The sequence below is a fragment of the Alnus glutinosa genome, chromosome 12 (assembly GCF_958979055.1).
Source record: "Alnus glutinosa chromosome 12, dhAlnGlut1.1, whole genome shotgun sequence".
In the NCBI taxonomy this organism is placed as follows: Eukaryota; Viridiplantae; Streptophyta; class Magnoliopsida; order Fagales; family Betulaceae; genus Alnus; species Alnus glutinosa.
In genome coordinates, this window is record NC_084897.1 from 2,789,177 (window position 1) to 2,810,896 (window position 21,720).

General features: G+C 34.5%; 2 protein-coding genes and 1 long non-coding RNA gene across 3 annotated transcripts; 1 reads left to right on the plus strand and 2 right to left on the minus strand.

Moving 5' to 3' along the window:
• Positions 1–4,016: 4,016 nt before the first annotated feature.
• LOC133851263 (uncharacterized) lies at positions 4,017–5,008 on the minus strand. Its single transcript, XR_009895785.1, has 4 exons — positions 4,847–5,008; positions 4,639–4,714; positions 4,137–4,191; positions 4,017–4,033 (listed from the first exon to the last, which is right to left on the minus strand). It is a non-coding gene; the product is annotated as an uncharacterized LOC133851263 (long non-coding RNA).
• Positions 5,009–10,517: 5,509 nt separating this feature from the next.
• Positions 10,518–11,277, minus strand: LOC133851592 (large ribosomal subunit protein eL22z-like). The gene is made up of 2 exons (XM_062288071.1): positions 10,933–11,277; positions 10,518–10,838 (listed from the first exon to the last, which is right to left on the minus strand). The coding sequence occupies exons 1-2, from the start codon at positions 11,163–11,165 to the stop codon at positions 10,694–10,696; spliced, it is 378 nt and encodes a 125-aa protein (XP_062144055.1). The 5' UTR covers positions 11,166–11,277; the 3' UTR covers positions 10,518–10,693.
• Positions 11,278–11,464: 187 nt separating this feature from the next.
• Positions 11,465–14,922, plus strand: LOC133883069 (outer envelope pore protein 16-4, chloroplastic). The gene is made up of 6 exons (XM_062322265.1): positions 11,465–11,625; positions 11,732–11,783; positions 11,887–11,918; positions 12,013–12,046; positions 12,146–12,213; positions 14,489–14,922. Exons 1-6 carry the CDS (start codon positions 11,554–11,556, stop codon positions 14,621–14,623), a joined length of 393 nt encoding a protein of 130 aa, XP_062178249.1. The 5' UTR covers positions 11,465–11,553; the 3' UTR covers positions 14,624–14,922.
• The last annotated feature ends 6,798 nt before the right edge of the window (positions 14,923–21,720 follow it).

The window sequence follows — 21,720 nt, forward strand, 5'->3', positions numbered from 1 at the left end:
TTATTAAGGGTATTTTCATCATTGGGGGAACGTACGTTGATAATTTTTGGTAGTTTGGGGGGAGACATTATCCAAATTGAGAGTTTGGAGAGATATTGTTAATTAGGTGATAGTTTGAAAGGGATATGTGGACTTTACCGTAAAATATTTTGTGCTATTTTTTAGGAAGTGTTTTATTTTATTTTTTTAAAAAAAAATCTGATTTGTTTTGAAAAGTGAATAACTAATATTTTCGATAAGAGTAATTCTATCTAGTAGACTCATGTACAACTGCCGTATAATTGGATGACGTGACATTAAAATCAGGAGTTGTAAAAAAAAAAAAAAAAAAAAAAAAAAAAAAAAAAAAACCCTGATTCAATGACTAATTTTTACTCCCACATTATTCAGTTATATGACAGTTATAAATAAGTCTATTAAATAGCGTTACTGCCTCCAAATGGTAGCTTAATCGGTTAGGAACCACGCTTTATGAAGCGAAGGTCATTAATTCAAATCTCTCATCTCCCTCTTACTTGAACATGTCAAAAAATAAATAAAATAACGTTACTCATTTGACAATGGAATTATGTGTTTAACAAGCAAGGAAGTTTGCCAAAACAAGCCCTTGACCATACGTGTAGACAAGGGCCATTAACGTTCATACACTCCTACCAAAACTTTCAACCATTGACGTTTATCTTCTTACATGTAATTATCAACCACTCCACAACCTAAAATAAAATGTATAAAGATAATTTCTACACAAAAACATGAACAATATTTATTTATTAATTTTTTAAAAAAAAAAAGAAAAAGAAAAAAAGAGGTGTTTTGTGAAGGTGTCTTTTTTTTTTTTTTAAACGTGTCTTAGACTTCATTTAAAAAAATAAAAAGTCTAAGATCTACGTAAACAAGTTAAAGAAAATAAATAAACAATAGAATGAGAATTTAGAATAATCTGCAAGATCTCCGACAAGTCACATTTGTGGTACCCCAAAATGTCAACTTTTTTGTTTTCTTTTTCTTTTTCTCGCTTTCAAAACGTTTTGAAAATTGTGTCGGCTTTCAGTATTGTAAAGAGTTCTGAAAGAGGTCAAAATTTAAAATTAATTTGGTGTAATTGTAAGTCAAGCATTGAACGTGACACATGGGTGTGGAACCATGTTTTGAACAAAAAAAAAAGTCTTGGGAAAACCTAACATTTGTATGGTAGAATATTATACAAAAGAAAAATATTGTTAACCATATTTTTATCTCACTTTTGTTGATTTGATACTACGAATTAGTCATTCGATTAGCCATTATTAAAAAATAATAATAATAATAATACTAGAATCTACATTTTTATCTCATAAAAATTTTAAGAATTAGTTGGGACCGATACTTTAACCTCGTGGGATAAAAATATAACATTTAACATTTCTCTTTTAAAATATTTAAGAAGTAATTAATAATATCACATTAACAAAGTGGGGGTAAAAGTATAGTCATTACTCTCATATTGTGTACTTTTTATCCCACCCTCCACCTTAACAAATAACTGTCGGTATCATTCTTGATTTGAACGAGACCCCCTAAAATTTGTCGGTGTCAAGTACAGCCTATCGCTCATTTAGCATTCAACTGACTTTCCTATATTATTGAGGTTTTCATCAATGGGGTGACCAAATTTACACCCTATTTGAATGGGTCAATCTTTTTGTTTGGATGAGAAATGTTTAGGTGAGAAATTAAAGGCGGAATACTCAAATTTTTCCCAAGGTGGAAAATAGTTGCACAACCCCACCACATAGAAAATGACTGCATCATTGATCATACGGCTCCAAGCACGCCTTCTGACAACCGTCCAAAAGTTATTTTGTTAAATAATGTACTGACTTAAGTATCAGAGTATCTTCGATCTTCCGGAGACTAGCGGATTTTCGATAACCATTTTGTCTATTTTGAAAGTGGCTTGTCGCCGGTCCGGCCGTCGAAAATACTATTTCAACGAGTAAAATTATTTTCAATCCTTTTGGAATAAAATTTTATGAACGTCGTCCTTAGCTAGTTAGCTATTTGTATTTTTTTTTTTTTATTGTCTTCAACATTTTCTTCAATCGTGGAGGAAAACTTCGTCAACTAAGCATGTAGTCAGACACTACATTGTGAATTTCTGGCGGCTTATATAGCTTGTAGATGGCCAACTTGTCTAAGTATGTAGTTGCTTTTACAAAGCCCTTGTCACTGATAAACTCTTAAAGATATCATTTTTTTTTTTCCCAATTATCTCATTATGGTGTTAAAAAATTTAAGGTGTTAGCTCGGTAGCTCCCAAAAGACTTACTAGTTTTTTTTTTAATAGAATGAGAAAAATGGTTACAGGGGAAAGATATGATGCTTCCTACTCTGGATCCGAATGGAAGAAAGAATGAAAAATCATGTGGGGAGACCGACTAGCTTGGATGCCAAACAAGCTTAATTTGTGAATTTTGCATAAATGTCTATGGACATGTATTTTAGTTCTTTGCAAAATCCTTTTTAAAAACTATAAGAAATGTGTGTGGACATAAAATTTAGACATCTACAAGATCTTAAGAGTCTACAAAGATACCAAGGGCAAAAACTGATGGCAGCACCATAGGTCCAGTCCTATTAGAGTTACCTCATGCTTGAGAACAACATTTAGAGGGTCATAGGTTTCACTTTTTGACATATAGTAGCCTCCTAAAGAGGAGTTTATTTGATTTGCACATAAGAATTACGCTGCTGTTAGTCATTTTTGTGTGTGCTAATGGGTGTTAAACTGGCATGGGTAAGTAGATTTAGAGGAGAAACCAAGCAAGAAAGAAGTGCAAGGAGCAAAGAGAATTATGATAGTAGGTTGCTTTCTTAATAGACTGTAGTCTAGATTATTCGTACTCCATGTTCTATTGCAATTTTTTTCTTTTCATGAGCAAATTGCAAGAAAGCTATGGGTTGGAAATTATGCATTTTCTTTTTTACTTGCCTTTTGTATTTGATTTCCACACAAAAAAAAAAAATTAATTAATTTACTTTGCTTGCAAATGCTTGAAGCGGTTAATCCTATTGCCAATTTTGTTAACAGATTTAAGTTGAACATGAATCATTTCACTAATATTTTCTGCCCGCACCAATCATTGAGAAGCATGAAAATCATTTCATGTTGAATGGTGCCATCTAGGGGTGTGCAAAACCCGCAATCCCTGCCCCGACCCACAGCACTAGTCCCGCCCCGTCCTGCCCCACAGAGGACTAAGTTTTTTCGGTTTTTTTATGGGTTAGGGTCTTAATATGACAAATCCGTGCGGGGCGGGTTGTGGGTTTAGTGTTTTAAAAAAACCGGGTCCCCGCCCCACCCTGAATCAAGGGGGAAAAAAAAAAAAAAGAAGAAGAAGAAGAAGAAAACCTAAATCTAATTCAATCCTAGCGCCCTTTGCCCTTCAGCTAGGGGTGTAAAAGCGGTTATAACCAGCGGTTATTAGCTAAAACCGCTAATCGCCTAACAGTTATTGTATTTCACCAACCTTCTTTGCTAACCGCCTAGGCGGAGGCAGTTATTTAATAACCGTCAGTTAGCGGTTATTGACTACATAACCAGTGGTTATATAACCGCTTTTGAAGATGGGTTTTGGGCCGGTTTTGGGCCCATTTTGGGTCGGTTTTAGTGCCTGTTTTGGGTCAATTTTGTCCTGTTTTGACCACTTTTTGGGCCATTTTAGTGCAGATTTTGAGATCAAAAATTCAAAATCCAAAAGTTTCTAATTAGTAACAAATCCAAATCTTTAAAAAAAAAAAAAATCAAATCCAAATCAAAATCAAATTCTAAATCCAAATCCAAATACAAACCATAACAAATCCAAAACCCACCGAATACAAATCCAAAACATTACAAATTCAAATACAAATCTAAAACATTGGAAAATCCAAATACAAAATTCAAAACTTTACAAATCTAAATAACCTTACAAATCCAATATCAAAGGTCCAAAAACTACTAAGTACTAACATACTTAGATAAAGTCCACTTCGGTCCTTGATTGATCGTCATCTACAAAACAAGAAGTGGTAGTTAATTGAAAAGTAAGTTTCATAAATAATAAAATGCACAAATGAAAAGTTTCAACTAATTTAGTAAATTTACAAACATTTACCTAGCTTTTCACAAATTCCTCCAACTCCTGAATGCCAACAAAAAATGATTCTGACCTAAGCAGTAAACAACAACCCAAAATGAAAAATATAAACCCTAAAATGAAGAAATAATATCTTCCAAAATCCAGTAAACAGAAAAGGAAATAAAATAAAATCACTTCATTCTATTTACTTAAAAACTATTCTCAGATCAAATTACCGCAATAATTTTCTAAAAATATATATTCATTTCTCAGGTCTAATTCTAACAATCGCAAAGTTTTATCTATTCTTGTACTGGTAAACAAAAGAAGAACACATAATCTCAATTCTCATTTGTGACAACTAAATGAACCCTAACTGTACGTTTTGAAAATAACCCATTAAATAATCAATCACATACATAAGGCATGAATTCATCTACAGGGTTACCAAAATAGAAGGAAAAAAGAAAGAAATTTCTTCCCACAAAAAAACACATGAACATAATATTCAAAGCAATCCCAATACTAGAACACTTACCACAAATACAAAGATCTTCACCCAAAACTAGATACCCCTCCGAAAATTTCATACTTCTCCAAAGCTCGATCAAACCCTAATATTCAAAGCAATCCCCCAATCAAAAACTAGAACAAAACCGCTAAAATCGAAGTCAGATAAGGCACACGAATGAAACAAAAAATCAAAGAGAAAAAACAGAGAAAAGAAACGAAAGAAACGAAAGAACCTTTCAGTGTAGCAGTGGCGGCGGAGACGAGATGAGCGAAGAGGTCCGAACGGCGCTGGAGAGTGGAGGCCGGAGGAGAGACGAGAGAGGAGGCGAGACTCACGAGAGACTGGGCGACAGGGCGAGCGGCGCAAGGTGAAGAGAGGAAAATGAAATGAAGAAACTGATCCAACCCTAAACCTAAAATATGAATTTATATAATCTCTAAAACGGCGTCGTTTTGGGCATTGCTGAATGCCCAAAATGACGCCCCTCTCCCCAGTTCCAGGGTTTTTATTAATTTTTTAAAATATTTTAATATATATAAGCGGTTATTAACCGCTTTTCCCAAACCCTATAACCGCTAACCGCCTCCGCCTAGGCGGTTATTGGTTATTTATGACCGCTTTTAAAAGCGATTAGCGGTTATAAGCAGTTAGCAATTTTAAAGCGGTTATAACCGCTCCGTTTGTACACCCCTACTTTCAGCCCTTCACTTTTCTTTTTTCCCTCACTGTGTTGTGCTACACAGTGCACACCCTTCACTCTTCAGTGCCACTTCTTCAATCTTCATCACCGATTCACCATTCAACATTTCAACCTTCTTCAATCTTTTTTCTTCATCAACCTTTTTTAAGCTTCACCTCTTCTTCTTCTTCAATCTTCAACCAAAGACCCAAAGCCCTAAGTCCGGATTCCTTCCATCCTCACTCCTCAATCCCTACTTTCTTCGTTTTGATAATTTCTAGGGTTTAGACTCTTCCATTTTCTGGTGGTTTATTGGTTTTCATGCTGGTTCGGTGGTTCATTCACTTCATTGTTTGGGTTTGCAGGTATTTTCAGAGAATCAAAGCTCACGGAATCACGGATCTTGTTCAGGTTTGCATTTGCAGGTATTATATGCTTTCTATTTTCTTTTTCTTTTTTTTCTTCTAGGTGGTTGTCTTTGTTTGAGTGCTTAGAAAGACTGTAAGATTTGATAGAGCAAAATATATCAAATATTTTGTTCTTGTTATGAGTCTAGAGAGTTTAAGATTGTTATGAATGTATGGAGTTTAGATTGTATATTACATTTTCATATTATATGAACTTGCTATATCAGGTATTACAAAAGAAAAAAAAAGAAAAAAAAAAGTTCTATGCATATAACAACAGCCCTGGCCTCTCATGTCTTTCACCAATCTTCTCTGTGGTGATTGCTTGGCTTTTTTAACTTTACAATTTGTTTGGATTCTCGAGATGTTCTGCCTAAATGTTACTGCACCACTAGAACTTGATTGCCTCAAAATGAGCCGAAGGACACCCAAAAAAAAGCAGATAACGTTCGTTGTAATATGTTCATTGGATGGTCATTAGCAGAGATTCTTGTAATATGTTCGCCATAGCCCTCTCAGTAATCCTTCTTCTCTCTTTTCATTGTAAACACAAGCCATATATCGCATTTGATGAAGGCTTTACTTGTACAGTTAGCATGCAAATTAGAGAGCTTTTGTGCACTTGAATTTATTTTATTTTTTTGTGGTTTTTTTTTTTTTTTCGATTAACTTGAAGATCAGAAACTGCTTCTAATCTTATCTCCTGCTTATCATATCATTTGGCATATGTTTATCAATTTATGCTCTAGCTGCTATTGATTATAGTTTTTTTTTTTTTTTCCCCAGTTATTGTAGATTCAAGTCATGGATGGTAATTCAAGTAGTGGTAATAAGAGTCATAAGACCATTGGTTCTAGTTCTACTTCATCTAGGCCTAGTCTTTTGGATAGTACCATGCCTCCCATTGATAATGATAATGTTGAATGTGTTGGGGTTGGATTTACAGCAACTATTGGCCCTCAAAATCCTAATTCAGCTCTCCCACCAAAATTTAAAAAAATTGAGTCTACATCAACGGTTTGAGAACATTTTACAAAATTAGAGGAGGGTGATCCCGAGGATCCTAAATCAAAATGTAATTATTGTGGGGGTTTCTTTAGTTGTCACCCTAGAAGCCATGATACTCCATCCATGCTACAACATATCAGGAGAAGCTGCAAAAAAATTTATGATAGGTTTGATAAGTCCCAACCAAAGTTAAGTTTTAAGGCTAAGAGAGAAGGACAAGTGGGTGTGGGAGTGGGAGTGGGAGTGGGAGTGGGAGGGGGGGGGGGGGGGGGGGGGGGGAGGGGGATCTTGTGATTGCTAAATATAATGCTTCAAAAATAAGGGTAGCAATTTCTAAGATGATAATCATGGATGAGTTGTCATTTAGATTTGTGGAAGGTGATGGATTTCAGGAGTCCATGAAGACAGTTGAACCTAGGTTTTTAATCCCTTCCTGTTATACTGTAATGATGGATTGTGTTAAGCTTTTTATGCCTAAGAACGAAAAGTTGAGGGCAATGTTTTTGACAACTGGTGCCCATGTTTGTCTTACCACTAATTGTTGGACTTCGGTGCAGAACCTTAATTACATGTGTCACTGCTCATTGGATTGATAGTGAATGGAACTTGCACAAAAGGGTTTTAAATTTTTGTTTAATTCCTAGTCATAAAGGTAAGACCATTGGACAAAAGATTGAGATATATATGATTCAGTGGGGTATTAGTAACATTTTCACTGTCACAGTTAGATATGTATGATTTAGTGAGGTGTTGTGCACACATTTTAAATCTAATTGTGTCTGAGGGTTTGAAAGAAGTTGATGACTCAATTGTGAAGGTTAGAAGTGCTGTGAAATATGTGAAGTCTTCTCCTTCAAGATTTGAGAACTTTAAGACTTGTATAGAAAGAGAAACAATTACTTTCAAGGGTTTGTTATGCCTTGATGTTCCAACTAGATGAAATTCTACATTTAAGATGTTGGAAGGTGCTGAAAAATGTCAAAGTGCTTTTGAACTAATGGAATAGCACGATGGAAATTATGTTTCTTCGTTGTTTGATGAAAAAAGAGGTAAAAAATGTTTGAGACCTAATTATGATGATTGGGCTCGTATTAGGATTTTTCTCAAGTTTCTCAAACTTTTTTAAGAAGTTACAATGCAACTTTCAAGGTCTTTGTATGTGACATGTAATATGTATTTTCAAGAAATTTGTGGCATTCAAATGCATTTACAAGCTTATAGTGAGAGTGGTGATTATATATTGAGTTCTATGGTGGAGAAAATGTTGACGAAGTACAATAAGTATTGGGGGGATCTTGATAGGGTTAATGTGTTGATGTTTATTGTTGTTATACTTAATCCACGAACCAAGTTAGGGTCATTAGAATATTGGTTCAAAGATGTTCTTAGTGAGGAGCAATGTAATAAAATTGTGAAAAAATTGAAGCACAACCTTCAGCAATTATATGATCACTTCGATGTTGGAGAGAGTTCATCTCAAGTTGAACATGATAGTGCATTTCCTCAAGGTTCCTCAATCAATGTAGAAGAAACTGAGAACATTTCGCTTCACTTCATGAATAGGTTTCATAAGTACCTAACTTCTAAAAGTGATATTCATTGCAAATCGGATATAGATCGATATTTGATGGAGGAGGTTGAAAAACTAAATGTAAATTTCGATATTTTAAATTGGTGAAAGATGAATTCAACCAAATTCTCAGTACTTGCCCAGATAACACGTATTGTATTGGTCATTCCCATTACAACAATTGCTTCAGAGTCAGCATTTAGTACTGGAGGGCGTGTGTTGGTTCCTTTTCGAAGTTTATTGGCCCCAAATACAATTGAAGCATTGGTATGTGCACAAAACTAGTTAAGTTCAAAACCCCTAAGCAGTGACACAGAGATGGTTGAAGATGCTAAAAGTTATAAGCTTGATTTAGGTAAGCTTTCTATTATTCATTTTTTCATTTATTTTGCTATTTATAAATTCTAATTATTGATTTCAATCGAGAATGTAATTCTTTTTTTTTTCTTGGTTTCATTCTTTGTAAAAATAACTTTGAAGAACATCAATATTTTGCTTGAGGGGGATTAGTGACGTAAAGACTGAGGAGTGGAGAGTGAAGAAGACTAAAGTTGCATTCTGGCATTCTACTACTATCTTTTAGTTTTTTTTATGTAACTTAAATTTTATGTGTGCTACTAGCTTCGTTTGGACATTTTGGTTATGTTGAAACTTTAGGATTTGTTTGTTTGTGTTGCAGCCTTGCAAGTTATGGAGCTTCCTAGAAGGCTAGAGCATGGAATCTCTCTCTCTCTCTCTCTCTCTCTCTTCATCTTCTTCCTTTTGTTTTAATTTGTTTTGGTTCACTATTATATTTTTGCATATTTACTAACTAGTGGACTATTATTTTTTTTGCATGTTTAGTTGTTTACTAACTACTGGACTCATTTCATTGTGTGGAAAATACAATTTTTATGGTTCAATTTCATGGGATGTTAAATTGTACATATTTTCATTGTTTTGATATTTGAAATAATCTCTTCATTACTTCTGAAAAAGACAAGAAAATTGAAGACATGGAATAATGAAATACTACAGCTTTAAAGCTTTTTACTCTTATCATTGATTCATTATGCTTTGTTGATGGGAGAAAATAAAAATCATGTTTCTTAGAATTTTATCTTTATAAGAAAACAAAACTTTCTATTAATTATTGAAATGAGGCTTTTGGTTTAGTTTACAAGACTAATTTCATGAAAAACGTTACTATATGGAAATAGGAACGATCGAAAGATACATGTTACCATGTTGAAGGACCAAAATTTAAAGGGCTCTGAAACAGAATGAAATCCCCAAAAACAAAAGTTCTACTTTGCATACATAAGATTCTGTTACAAAAAAATATAAATCTAATTTTTTTTTATTAAAAAAACCAGTATTTTTTTGAATTTTTTTTTACAAAACAAAATCAAAATTACTTAAATACCACTCAAAAATACCCGCCCCGCACGAACTGTCTCTATTAGGTGCAGTTTGTGGGTCGAAAATCTTCAACCCATAGAGGTGCGAGGCGGGGCCAAAAAGGGCGGAAAACCGCTGCGCCCTGCCCCGTGCCCACCCCTAGTGCCATCTGCAGAGACTCCTCCACTGTGCTTCTTGCCCTCTCCAACCTGGAGCTGACAGTTGATTGCGTATCTCCCCAATTATCTCATAATCTCTCCTCTCACCCCGTCCGGCCGGAAAATACTAACTTTTGCGCCTATTTTGTGGCTAAATAGGCGCCTTTGGACGCCATGCTGATAGCATTCCTACCTCAATCAGTTGTTTCTCTATTGGTCTTCGTGTCGTTTAACTCTTATTACTTAAACACCCGTGGCACCAACATGGACGCATATGGAAATGTTGAAGAAAAAAAAAACGAACTAGACAAACAAGGATTGTGTAAATGAGTAATGCTACACACACTCCCACTCTCACTTAGGGACATGAATTTTAAAATCACCACTAAATTTGTGATGAATCACTAATTAGTTTTGATCCACAGTAACTTTAAAAGCCTTCCCAGAATGATATTCCATTACAAGAATCCCATAAATCCAGTGATGTCTTCTATTATGACAATGCCTTCCTTGTGGCTCCAATTGCATAATGTCATGCAATAGAAAGTGGCCAACACATAAAAAGTCACATAGAGGATGCCCATGCCAACACATCTCTCTAAAAAGAACCTAAAAATAGAGAATGGGATGACACAAACTCACAATCCTTAACAACACAAGTTAGCAGCATTCATGGTCAAAACTCCAGAAAGAAACGCATATTGCATCAACCAGATCTAATACTGCGATAACTAGAATTAGCAGTACAAAATTTTGAAGAGATCATAGAATTTCAAAAAAAAAAAAAAAAATCACAGAACAATCCCATCTACTGGATAGATCAAACAGCAGAGAAAAATATAAAAGAGACGAGGCCTCAATACTGAATACCAGATGTTCATTCTTCCTCCTCGCCCTCATTCTCGGCGATGTTGAAGTATCTCAACTCGTAAACATTTCTGTCCTTGTTGGAAGCAATAACCCGAAGCCAATCCCTCACGTTGTGCTTCTTCAGGTACTTCTTTGTCAAGTATTTGAGATACCTGAGAAACACGAAGGTTGGTTAGAAAGAATGCAAAATCTAACAAATTTGATTTAATCGCAATCAAGCAATCTAGTTTTGCAATTTTCTTGTACCGTTTGGAGAAGGTGCTGTCGGAGGTGACGGAGATCTTGTTCTTCTCGCGGGTGACGGTGACGGATTCGCCGAGAGCACCGGCCTTGCCGCCGACCTTGATGCGCTCCTGGAGGAACTTCTCCAGTGAGGCGATGTCCATGATCTTGTCCTCCACCGGCTTCGCGCAGTCGACCACGAACGTCGCTCCCTTCTTCTTCCCCTTCGCCCCCACCGCTGCTGCCCCGCGGCTCATTTTCGCTGCGATTCACTCGATCAATTACAAACCGTGCGAGCGAGCGAGAGAGAGGCACAGAAGCCGCGGGTGTGAATGATCCTCTCTATTCTATAAAAATGTTCACTGCCTGCGCCACCTAGGGTTTGGATGGAGAGTTTAGGTTTTTTAATAACGGCGTCGTTTTCTTTGACATGGAATATTAGATGGACTTGGGCTGGGCTTCACCTCGAGAAAGATGCCCGTCCAGAGTTCCAGCCCAAATCGTGTATGTATACTGAATTGTCCGCGTTTTAAAAACAACGTCGTTTTCAGGATAGAATCAGGTACTTCGCACAACTGGACGAAACCCTGTTCGTGTTTGATTTTGCTAAATCAGAGGAGAAGAGGGAAGAATCGGAAATGAGAGATGGAAGACGAGCTCCACGGCGTCGTTCCTTGCTCCTCCCTCGCCGTTGATTCCATCCTCCGCGTCGGAACGGTACCAAAACTCGATCTTTTTCTTAAACAAGTACACCGATATGTTTTTGGGTCAATAAATTCTTTGCTACACTAAAATCATTGAAATCCTATGTATATATATTCAGGCCGGTGCTCTATGGGGCTTGTGTATCGGTCCGTACGATGCTCGTAAACTGGGTAATTTTTCTCACTGCTTCAGTGCTTCTCTAATTAAATTTTCTTCTTCTTCATTTTTTTTTTTTTTCCCTACTTCTAATTTTTTAGTTCCTTTTGTTTGTAGGACTCACTGGAGTTGCTCGTACTTCTTTTGTGGTACGTGATTTTCCTTTTATGTTTCTTTCAATTGAGGCGCATATGGTCTGTTCTTCAAGTTTGATTTTTGTTGATTGGTAATAATTATACGCAGGCAAAGACAGTCGGCAAATTCGGCTTTCAATGTGGTAATTAAACTCATGGTTTCTCTGAGTATGTTGTTTGGTAGTGTTTGAGTTCGTTCAGCCATGTTTGTTGCGTTTAACACTTTAAAATTCGGGCATTAGGACTTGTTGCTGGAATTTATACTGTTTCTCGCTATGGAATTCAAGAATACCGGGGAAGGAACGATTGGGTTAGTTGTATACATTCTGTTTTCGCACATTCATTATCGAAAATTGTCTAAAATGTTTTGATAAGTAAATGCTTCATGATGACATTGTTGATATGCATTAGATTACTTACTCTCTAGGCCTTTATTCTGTGGGAGGATGGAATCCTCCTTTAGTTATGATAGGAGATCGTGGTGCATAAAATATTATACCCACGTGGGGTGACACTAATTTTTCAAGGAAGATTCTTTAATTCGAATCTTGAACTACTTAATGAAGACATTGAGAGGCTGTGTATGAATGAGCAATATCATGAACTTATTTTTTTTTTATTTGGTATTCCTTTTCTTTAGGTAGTCTGATGTGTTAGATTATTTCAATAAAAAATAAGTTTTCAAATAATATTTATGAAAATTTCCCTCCACTTGTGTTCTTAGTGTTTGTACCACATTTGAAAGGAAGGGGAACTTTTGGTGCTTTGTAAGTGGATATGTCACAAGGATTAAATTGGCTTATAAGAATAGACACATGCCATTGGTGTCACCCAGTGACCAAGTGTGAAGTTTGCATAATTTGCACTTTGTTGCAAAATTTGGTCTTTTTGACGTTAAACAGACATGTCATTTCTTTCTAATTTTTTGAACTCAAATAACTGCCAATAAGTGTCGTATTTTTCAATAGTTATGATGGTTGAAATGCACCATTTCGTTTCTTTTATAATAGTGAGTGCTACTTCATTTGGTATTTCACTTTCATTTTACTTAAAATTGACATTGCTGTTACACAATTTTTAGTTTAGATTGGTGTTCAGAATTTGTAACCTGCCATTAATACCAGGCAGTATTGTATCCTAAGGACAAATTGCTTGAGTTCCTTTGCAAAACTTATTATGTGATGAGTGTGAGGCAATAATTGTCTGAAAGGTAAATTAACATTTGCCTTACTGTTGAGTTTCAGTGATTCCCAACATTTTTATGTTCCATTTTCTTCCTTTTTCAAATTCTCCACACCTAAATTTCCAGCATGATGGGGGCTCATAATCAGGCATGCATATTACCTCTCATTCATTGAAAAGCTGGAAAACACACAAAGTGGTAAAGGTTAAATGAGCTGAGAAGAGAACCAAATACAGGAAGTTCATGTAAAATCCTTTAGAATTCTTTCTTTCTAATTGAGATTTATTTATCATGGAAAAGGTCAGCGAGAGAAGAGGTCATCTCATTCGGTTGGGAGTCTTCTTTTTTAATTTCTGTATGTACTTAGATAAATATCATATGAGCTTTTTTTTTCTTTTCTTTTTTAATGCACTGCACACAGTTTTTTCTTTTGGTAAGGTCCTGACTTTCATCACTAGTACATAAGGAACATCCATAATAGCATTGGTCATAGCACATCTGCTAGGGCATCTGGCATGAGTTTTCTGCTGTAGCTTCATTATTGGGTATTGACATGTGAAAATAATTAGAAATGCCAATGGTTAATATGCAACACTAAATTTTTATGTGGACTGAAAACAGAATTTCTGCCCTTGGCAACTTCTAGAGGGCTAAAAGAGACTATCATCATTATGATTCTTCTCTTATGTCTTGTTGAGACTTAGTTATAGATTTCAACGAGGAGATGTTTACTTTACAAACCTTGTTATGTGTGGTTGGCATGTGGTAGGCCTTTGATAGGCAAGCCCATCATATTCATGCAGTCATTTGGATAAGAGTCTCTTGCGTCATTCATGTGCCGAATTTTAGGAAATTGAGCCTCTAATTTTTCAAGGTTAAAGAAAAGGAATCTTCAAAAGGCAAGGATCCGGAATGACCTGCAGGAGAGGGAGTAAACATATGTTTCCCACTAATTAATGATCACAATCAAAAGTAATAATAACGGTGATTGTTTGACTGAAATTACTATAGGATATATGTTCCATGATTATTCTGTCCTTCAGCACCTTATTTTATACTTTCATGGCCAAAAGCATATTAACACTTGGTTCATGGCTTAGTAAATTTCTTACTGAAGAGGGCCCAAACTTTTAATTTTATGCAAAAACAAAATTATTAGCAAGTTTATGGTCTTGAAAGTTTGTTTTGTTTAATCTCATGAAATGGTAGCTCAAGTTTCTAATGTTTGGGTGTGTTTGTCGCAAGAACTACCATCCACATACTATTGCCTGTTCTGGCCTGACATGATTGCCTATGTAGGACACTGATAATAGTTAGAACAATGTTTATAACATGGATGGCAGTTTGATGAGCTAATGAAGCATAATGCTTAGTTTCTTCTTTTCTCTTTTCCCATTGACAGGTGAATGGCTTGGTTGCGGGTGCAGTAGCAGGGGCAGCTGTTGCTGCTAGGACACGAAACTTGACCCAGGTACTTGGGATGGCTGCTCTGGTTTCTGCCTTTAGTGCTGCTGCAGACTATTCCCGAACATCTTGAAGTACCTTTTGGTTGAAGCCTGGGTCTGAGGAACTAGGTAGTTATCACCATTTTGTCTATTAACAAATCAGCAAATACTAGGATACTCGTTAAAAAAAAAAAATCCCCCATGGTGACTATATACAGATTAATTTGTCAAATATTCTATTTTTGACTGAAGAGTAGGTTCTATTTGGTTTCTCTCTTTAGTTGTCATAATGAGCTTTGTTGTGCTACTCAAACTAGTAGATTTTCAATCTTGTTGAGTGCAGCAAACTCTTTGTAGAATAAGATGAATTGATTGGGAAAGACCCGCATCATGACTCAAGCAAACTCTAAGTTTAGCTTGTTGAGGATCATATCTACTCTAGGGTGGCACATAAGGTAAACACAGTTCATTGTTTGATGAAGCCACATACTCCAAATACCCCCTCCCCCAAAAAAATAAAAAAGTTGGAAAAAAAAATATATAAAATGAGTCCACGTGATTACACCGATTTGCAATAAACTTCTTGTAGTATAAAAATGTGCTAAGAGCTCATTGTGGTATGCAAAAATAACAAATAGGTCATTGCACTCAACTTTCATCCAAATTTTTTATAGAAACCGTCAAATGTCACGTTAGCATCAGTCAAATTATGACATGCATTACTCATAATAATAATATATATATATATATATATATATATATATATATATATATAAATGGAATAGGGTGTGGCCGGCCAAATGGGAGGTGGTTTGGCCACCTTTTTTTTTTTTTTTTTTTATCATATAAACACTCGTCACTCAAGGCAGCTTCATAGGCGGCCTCCAAGCAAAGTCTTGAAATGTGGTTGTAAACGACAGATAGCACACCCCAAGTAGAGAAGAACGACCCGAGCAGAGGCTCCACTGAAGTGTGGGGGGGGCATCTTGTCCAACGAGTCCCACGCACGCTGACGATCACATTTGTCCGGCCACCCAGCCCCCAAGTAGTTCCCCTAGCCAAGCAACTCCTTGTGGTGGCTAAGTAATACTAGGCACCATGCGTGTAAGAAATCTTGGCTCCAAGTAGTTTAGCATAATCGAGTGGTCCGTCCACAATAGTACATGTAAGCGCCCACTTTAGTTTTAGGTGTTTTCGATGAACGTTGAGCGGTGGTTGGTACTATGCATGTTGAAACTCCCAGTTCCCAACATACCAGATCCATCCAATGACAAGGACAGACTTAACAAGCCACCCCCTCAAATTTTTATTTTATTTTTATTTTTTAAAAAAAAAGATTATATATTTATAGTTTTTATATTCTATAAATCTTTTATTATTATTATTATTATTATTATGAGTAACACATCATAATTTGTGCTGATGTGGCATTTGACGGTTTGCGTAAAAAATGTGGACCAAAGTTGCTTTGCAAGGACTTATTTGTTATTTTTGCATACGACAATAAGCTCTCAACATATTTTTATACCACATTGAGCTTATTGCAAATAAGTGCAACTATTAGACTAATTTTGCTTTTTTCACCAAACAAAAAGAAAGAAAAAATAGAAGGGATTTAGTGTCATGTCTTCTATGTTGTTTCTTTGAAAGCTCCTACTGCTATCACCTTAAAAATTCATATCATAGGGGTCCATCCTTCTTTACCTCAGTTGTCTTCGATCCTCTCTGATTAATACATGACTTCGCTAAAACCCAAGCTGTGTCATTTTCATTTTCATTTTCATTTCAGAAAGCTGATTTTCTTAGTTCGATTGGCTCCTTCGAAGAGAAAAAAGGTTGATTGGCTACGTACTCATTTTAAGTATACCAATCAAAATATTAAATGATGCAATTTTGTTTGAGAAAAGGTATCAAAAAGGCACGCCAATGGACCAATGGTAGGCCACCTATCAACCCACCGAACCACCTATCAACCCAAACCAAAACCTTGAAAAAGGTTTTTATTTTTTCAATTCAATTTGGAGTTAGGAGAAAAACTTTGTTATTTTGCAACTGTTTTTGCTATGTAACATTTTTAAAAAAAAAAAAAAAAAAAAAAAAATCATTTAATCTCTCAAAGTTTTAAAAACTCTCAATTTAATGATCTATTTTTCAATTTCACCCATTTCAATTAGAATTTTTCGTTAAATCCTAATGGATGAGTGTTAAAATTTTTAAAATACCACCATTTTTGTATAAAAAAGAGAAAAAAAAAAATTACAAGAATTTAGGCATTGGTCATGATTTAAGGGAATTTACAAAAATACCTACCCATAAATCTTTGAATTTTTTTTTTTTATATAAATATTTGTTTATAAAACAAATAGGTATATTTTGAGAATTTTTACAGAATTTAGCAGAAAATCATAACGAATTGATGAAATTGAAAAAATAAAATAATTGAAAGATAGGTACACTAAATTAAAAATTTTTAAAATTTAAAAAGATAATTATAAAAACAGCGTCAATTTAAAGAATTAAGTGAAGTTTTCTTTTTATTTCTTTTTTTCTTTTTTTTCTTTTTGTGTTTCCGGTTAATGTCTCTATTTATTGATCTCTTCCCCACATTTGCACGTTTGCAGTATGTGTGGTCGCTGGTGGGTGTGAATTTATTGGGAAAGCGTAGCCAATAGGAAAAAGGTCTTTCAAAGTAATTGAAAGTGGGAGATTTAATATGAATTTCACAGTCACAATCTTTGGTCTAAAGTACTCATTTGGCATTGATTACTCATTTTCATAATTATGCCTCCAAACTGAGTTGGACCCTGACACATCATTCAGAATTGATTAAACGTCCCCTCTTCCCCTTTTAATATAAAAAAATTAATTTTAAAAACAAAAATACACTTTTTTGTTGTTTTTTTTCTTTCTTTTTATTAAAATTGATTTTTTTTATATTAAAATGGGGGAGACAGGACGGTTAAACGTCCCCTCTTTATCAATTTTCCACATCATCATGTTGGGACAAAGACATCTCTCTAGGTGCTGCCAAAAACATTTCTCTAGTGAGAGATTTATCACCTCTATGGGACGAAATCTTGAATTATTGCACATTAATTAAAAATGAAACGATGAGATTATGGAAGTAAATATTATCGTATTTATTGTTACTGCACTGTTCATTCTAGTTTCTATTGCTTTTTTACTTATAATATATGTAAAAACAGTAAGAAGTATAATGAACAGTATAATAGCAATAAATACGAGAATATTTACTTCCATAATCTTATTAGACTCATAGTAAGTGGACTCATGGTGGCTAATGAGTTATTCAGTAATTAAATACCTTCAGCTTATTATTGAAAACTTCTACAGCTGAAGGCTAGGGGTTCAAATGGGACCTGTCGAAGAGATGGAGGTTCATTTGAATCATAGGAGCTATTAATCGACGGTATGCCCATACTGGTGATGTTATTGTTTGCTTATCGTTCATTAGTAAGAGGTAACTTTTACGATAAAGTAAAAAAAGAGGAACGCATATACAGAAGGATGCGCTTTTATTAATTTTAGAATTTTTAAAATTAGAATGAGTTCAAAAAAATAATTAATAAAAGTTGATTCAACCTCAGTAAATACGATCAACCAACATTTATCAAATTTGAAAAAGAGCTAGAACAAATGGTTCGATTCTCGTTTTTTTTATTTCTCAAACCGAGAGGTCTATGAATTGGGATCCTAATGCATATAGATACAACGAACATTTATTTTATTTTGGATTTCAAGAACTTTCACACAAAAATTCGACATATCATATCTTATTATGAGAATAAATCCTATTACTTCTGGTCCTGGGGTTTCCACACTTGAAAAATAAAATTAAAGTTGGAGCCTCACTGTAATAATATCATGGGGTTTGCAGCAATAACTTGGTATATCTACTATACAACCATTAACTAAAATATGTCTATGGTTATGATTCTACGAAATATATAATATCTATGTTGAATTGGTAAGTCTATGTCTCAATCAAATTAATTTCGTTAGGATGGGGGTCAATTCAATTAGGGTTGGTTTTAGAAATCTCTAGCCAACCTTCCTGTAAAAAATCTTTTCTTAAGATCAAGTATAGTGGTACTATTATTAATATATTTCATATTAAGATTAAATAAAGAGAAATGCTTGGTTATACACTCCCATTTCATTTTTATCTCACAATTGTCTACTTGGACCAATAATGTGAGAGAGTGTAGAGAGAGAGTGTAGTCGAACCCTAATTTTTTTAACAACATTATTGGTCCACGTAGACAAGGGTGGAATATGAGTGGGATGAGAGTGTACAACAAAGCATTTCTCTAAAATAAAGAGAAATGCTTGGTTGTACACTCACATCCCACTCATATCCCACCATGCTAACTATAAAAATAAAATATTGAGTCATTCAAAATAGCATATTAGATTTTTTTTTATAGTTACATACAATCAATCCTAACTTTCAAACAATATAGAAAACTTGTCATAAAAAAAAAAAAAAAAACCCTTTCTTTTATGGGAGATAACCTTACTTTATCTCAATGGAATTACTTTTATTTTTGATATTTTTATGTCTAATTATTTTTAGAAAATGCTTAGATTATTTAATCTGTTACTGTTCCGTCATCTTAACTTGGTAGTCTTTTTTGAATTTGGATCCTCTCTAGTTCAAGAGGATCGAGTTAGTTATAGGGCAAGGGCATATTTGTCCAAAAAAATATGAAATGACAAAAATACCCGTGCCCTATAACTAACTGAATACTCTCTAGTTCAGTTGAACTGGAGAGGGTCCTGTTCCGTCTTTTTTACCCAACGTACAACATGTGATAATTTTTTCCTTGCCGGTTAAAAGGGGAGTAATGGGTATACCTGTTAAAGTGTTATGGACAATGTTTTTTATTTTTGTTTTAAAAATGTTTTGAAGTGATATAAGAATGAAAACAATTTTTGTGTTTTTATGAGTATTTTGAGTTATTTGTTAATGTCTTTAACTTGATAATAGAAAATAAAAGATAAAAAATAAAGTTGTTAAAAATATTGTCATTATATTTATTTTATTTTTGTAATTATATTTTATGATTGTTTCACTCAAACATAAGGTTAATAATTTTGAGAATACCTTCTATCCGAATGGACTGTAAAGCCTCTATTGTACAACATCCAATTAGAGGTTGACAAGTTAACAGAAAACAAAAAATATAATAGATATGAAAACACCAAATCCTTTTGGTTATCATGGCTATTTCATCATCAAAATCTCAAACTCGATCAAAATCTCAACCCACTCTTTGTGCAAGCGAAAGCACTCCTTTCCCCACCCAATTCCCTTCCTTTCTCGGAAACTTTGATCGATCAGAAGCTTTTAGTGCCTATTGAACTCGTCGCCGACTCACTGAGTCAACTCGCCACCATTACTCGGCAAGCTAGCAACAATGTCCTATACCGATCTTCCACAAGTCAAAACCCTCCCCGTTTCCTATTCGCTTCAGCTCTGAGTCACTAAGCAAACTTTTGCCCCTGGTTTCTTCTTCCAACTGAAACCCATTTTCATTTTGCACTCTCTCTATTTGATTTGATTGGTTGTCGAGAAAATGATTGGGAGGGTGGCTTCTTAGAGAAATCACGATCGGAGGGCTTTATGTGTAGGAGGTGCTATAGTGGCCTGTCGTTAATTTCGGCAGTGGCGTTTGGCAGAAGAGGCGGGTGTAGGTAGATCGGTAGTTTCCGGAACCATACCAAGGATGGGGTAATCTAGTGTTTTTGTGTTTATTCTATTTTGTGTATCAAGTTGATGTATCTAAATCTGAGTGGATGCCATAAATAAGTGAGTTTACACCACATCCTATTGATCTTGATAGTAAGGGCTCTCAATAATTTTAGGTGAAATGAAGACTTTATTATGACATTTTTTTTCCTCTCATTTTATGGAGATTGGTTGTTCAGCAATCAACAAACGATTGTCACAACCTCAAACCACAATTGTCACATATGGAATAATTATTGCCCTAAAATGAGAAATAAATATTCCTTTAAAAAAAAGGTAGGGATAGTGCGCTAGCTATTCCCACCATAATGGAATACCTTTAGAATTTATTTTTTATTTTTTCCTTGGCACAAACAAAAATAAAAAAGAAAGTTTTTTCCCATGGGTGGTCGAGTCGAGTGGTGGACTGTTCAAGATCTATTTAGACAATTAGGTCCTATAAGAACTCTCTAGCACTTATTATCCGAGGTATTAACAATCTAAATAATAAAATTATCGCGATATCTTTTTAGAATAACGTTAGGAACTATCTTTTTATCAATTCAAAGCTGATATAACTTTAAAATAACAATTGGATAAAAATTTAATAGTAATTTATCTTATACTTAATAATAATTTTAAAATACACATCAACTTTAAAAAATGAAAAATCATCACTAACAAATCCATCTCTCAAACAAAATGAATTCATGGGATGACAACATTGTACCACATAAATATGTGACATTAATTTATGGTAATCCAATCTGTGATGAGTAATCATACCGGTTGGGATCGATGGGTGCGCTAAGAGTACTCACATTGGATCATGTAAAAGTTTCTCTAAATCTATAATAAATAACAAACTCACAAAAACACCCATTTATTGGATTATCTATCCTAAATCTAAAATAGAGTTTTGGTAGATTTGTGAATAGTACAACTCTACATGTGGAGTTGCACTATTCACCAATCTATTCATTATTTTATTGTTTTCTACATACAAAAAAGTGAAAAAAGTAAAATGACAAAAAATAGAAAAAAGATAAAAAGAATAAAATAAGAGTAAAAAAAGAATATAGGGTTAAGAATAGATAATTGAATGTATGATATCTTTTAAAAGATAAATGATCCCTACACTTATTTCTCACAACAGCCTCACAACAAGCTGACATGTCTGGTAATATTTTATTATTTTTTTTTGTTTTGTTTTCTTTTCTTGTTGTAAAAAAATAATAAAATATAAGAAATGATCCCTACACTCGTTTCTCACAACAGCCACACAACAAGCTGACGTGGCTGGTAATATTTTATTATTTTTTTACAAAAAGAAAAGAAAACAAAACAAAAAAAATAATAAAATATTACCAGCCACATCAGCTTGTTGTGGAGCTGTTGTGAGAAATGAGTGTAGAGATCATTTCTCATAAAGTATTA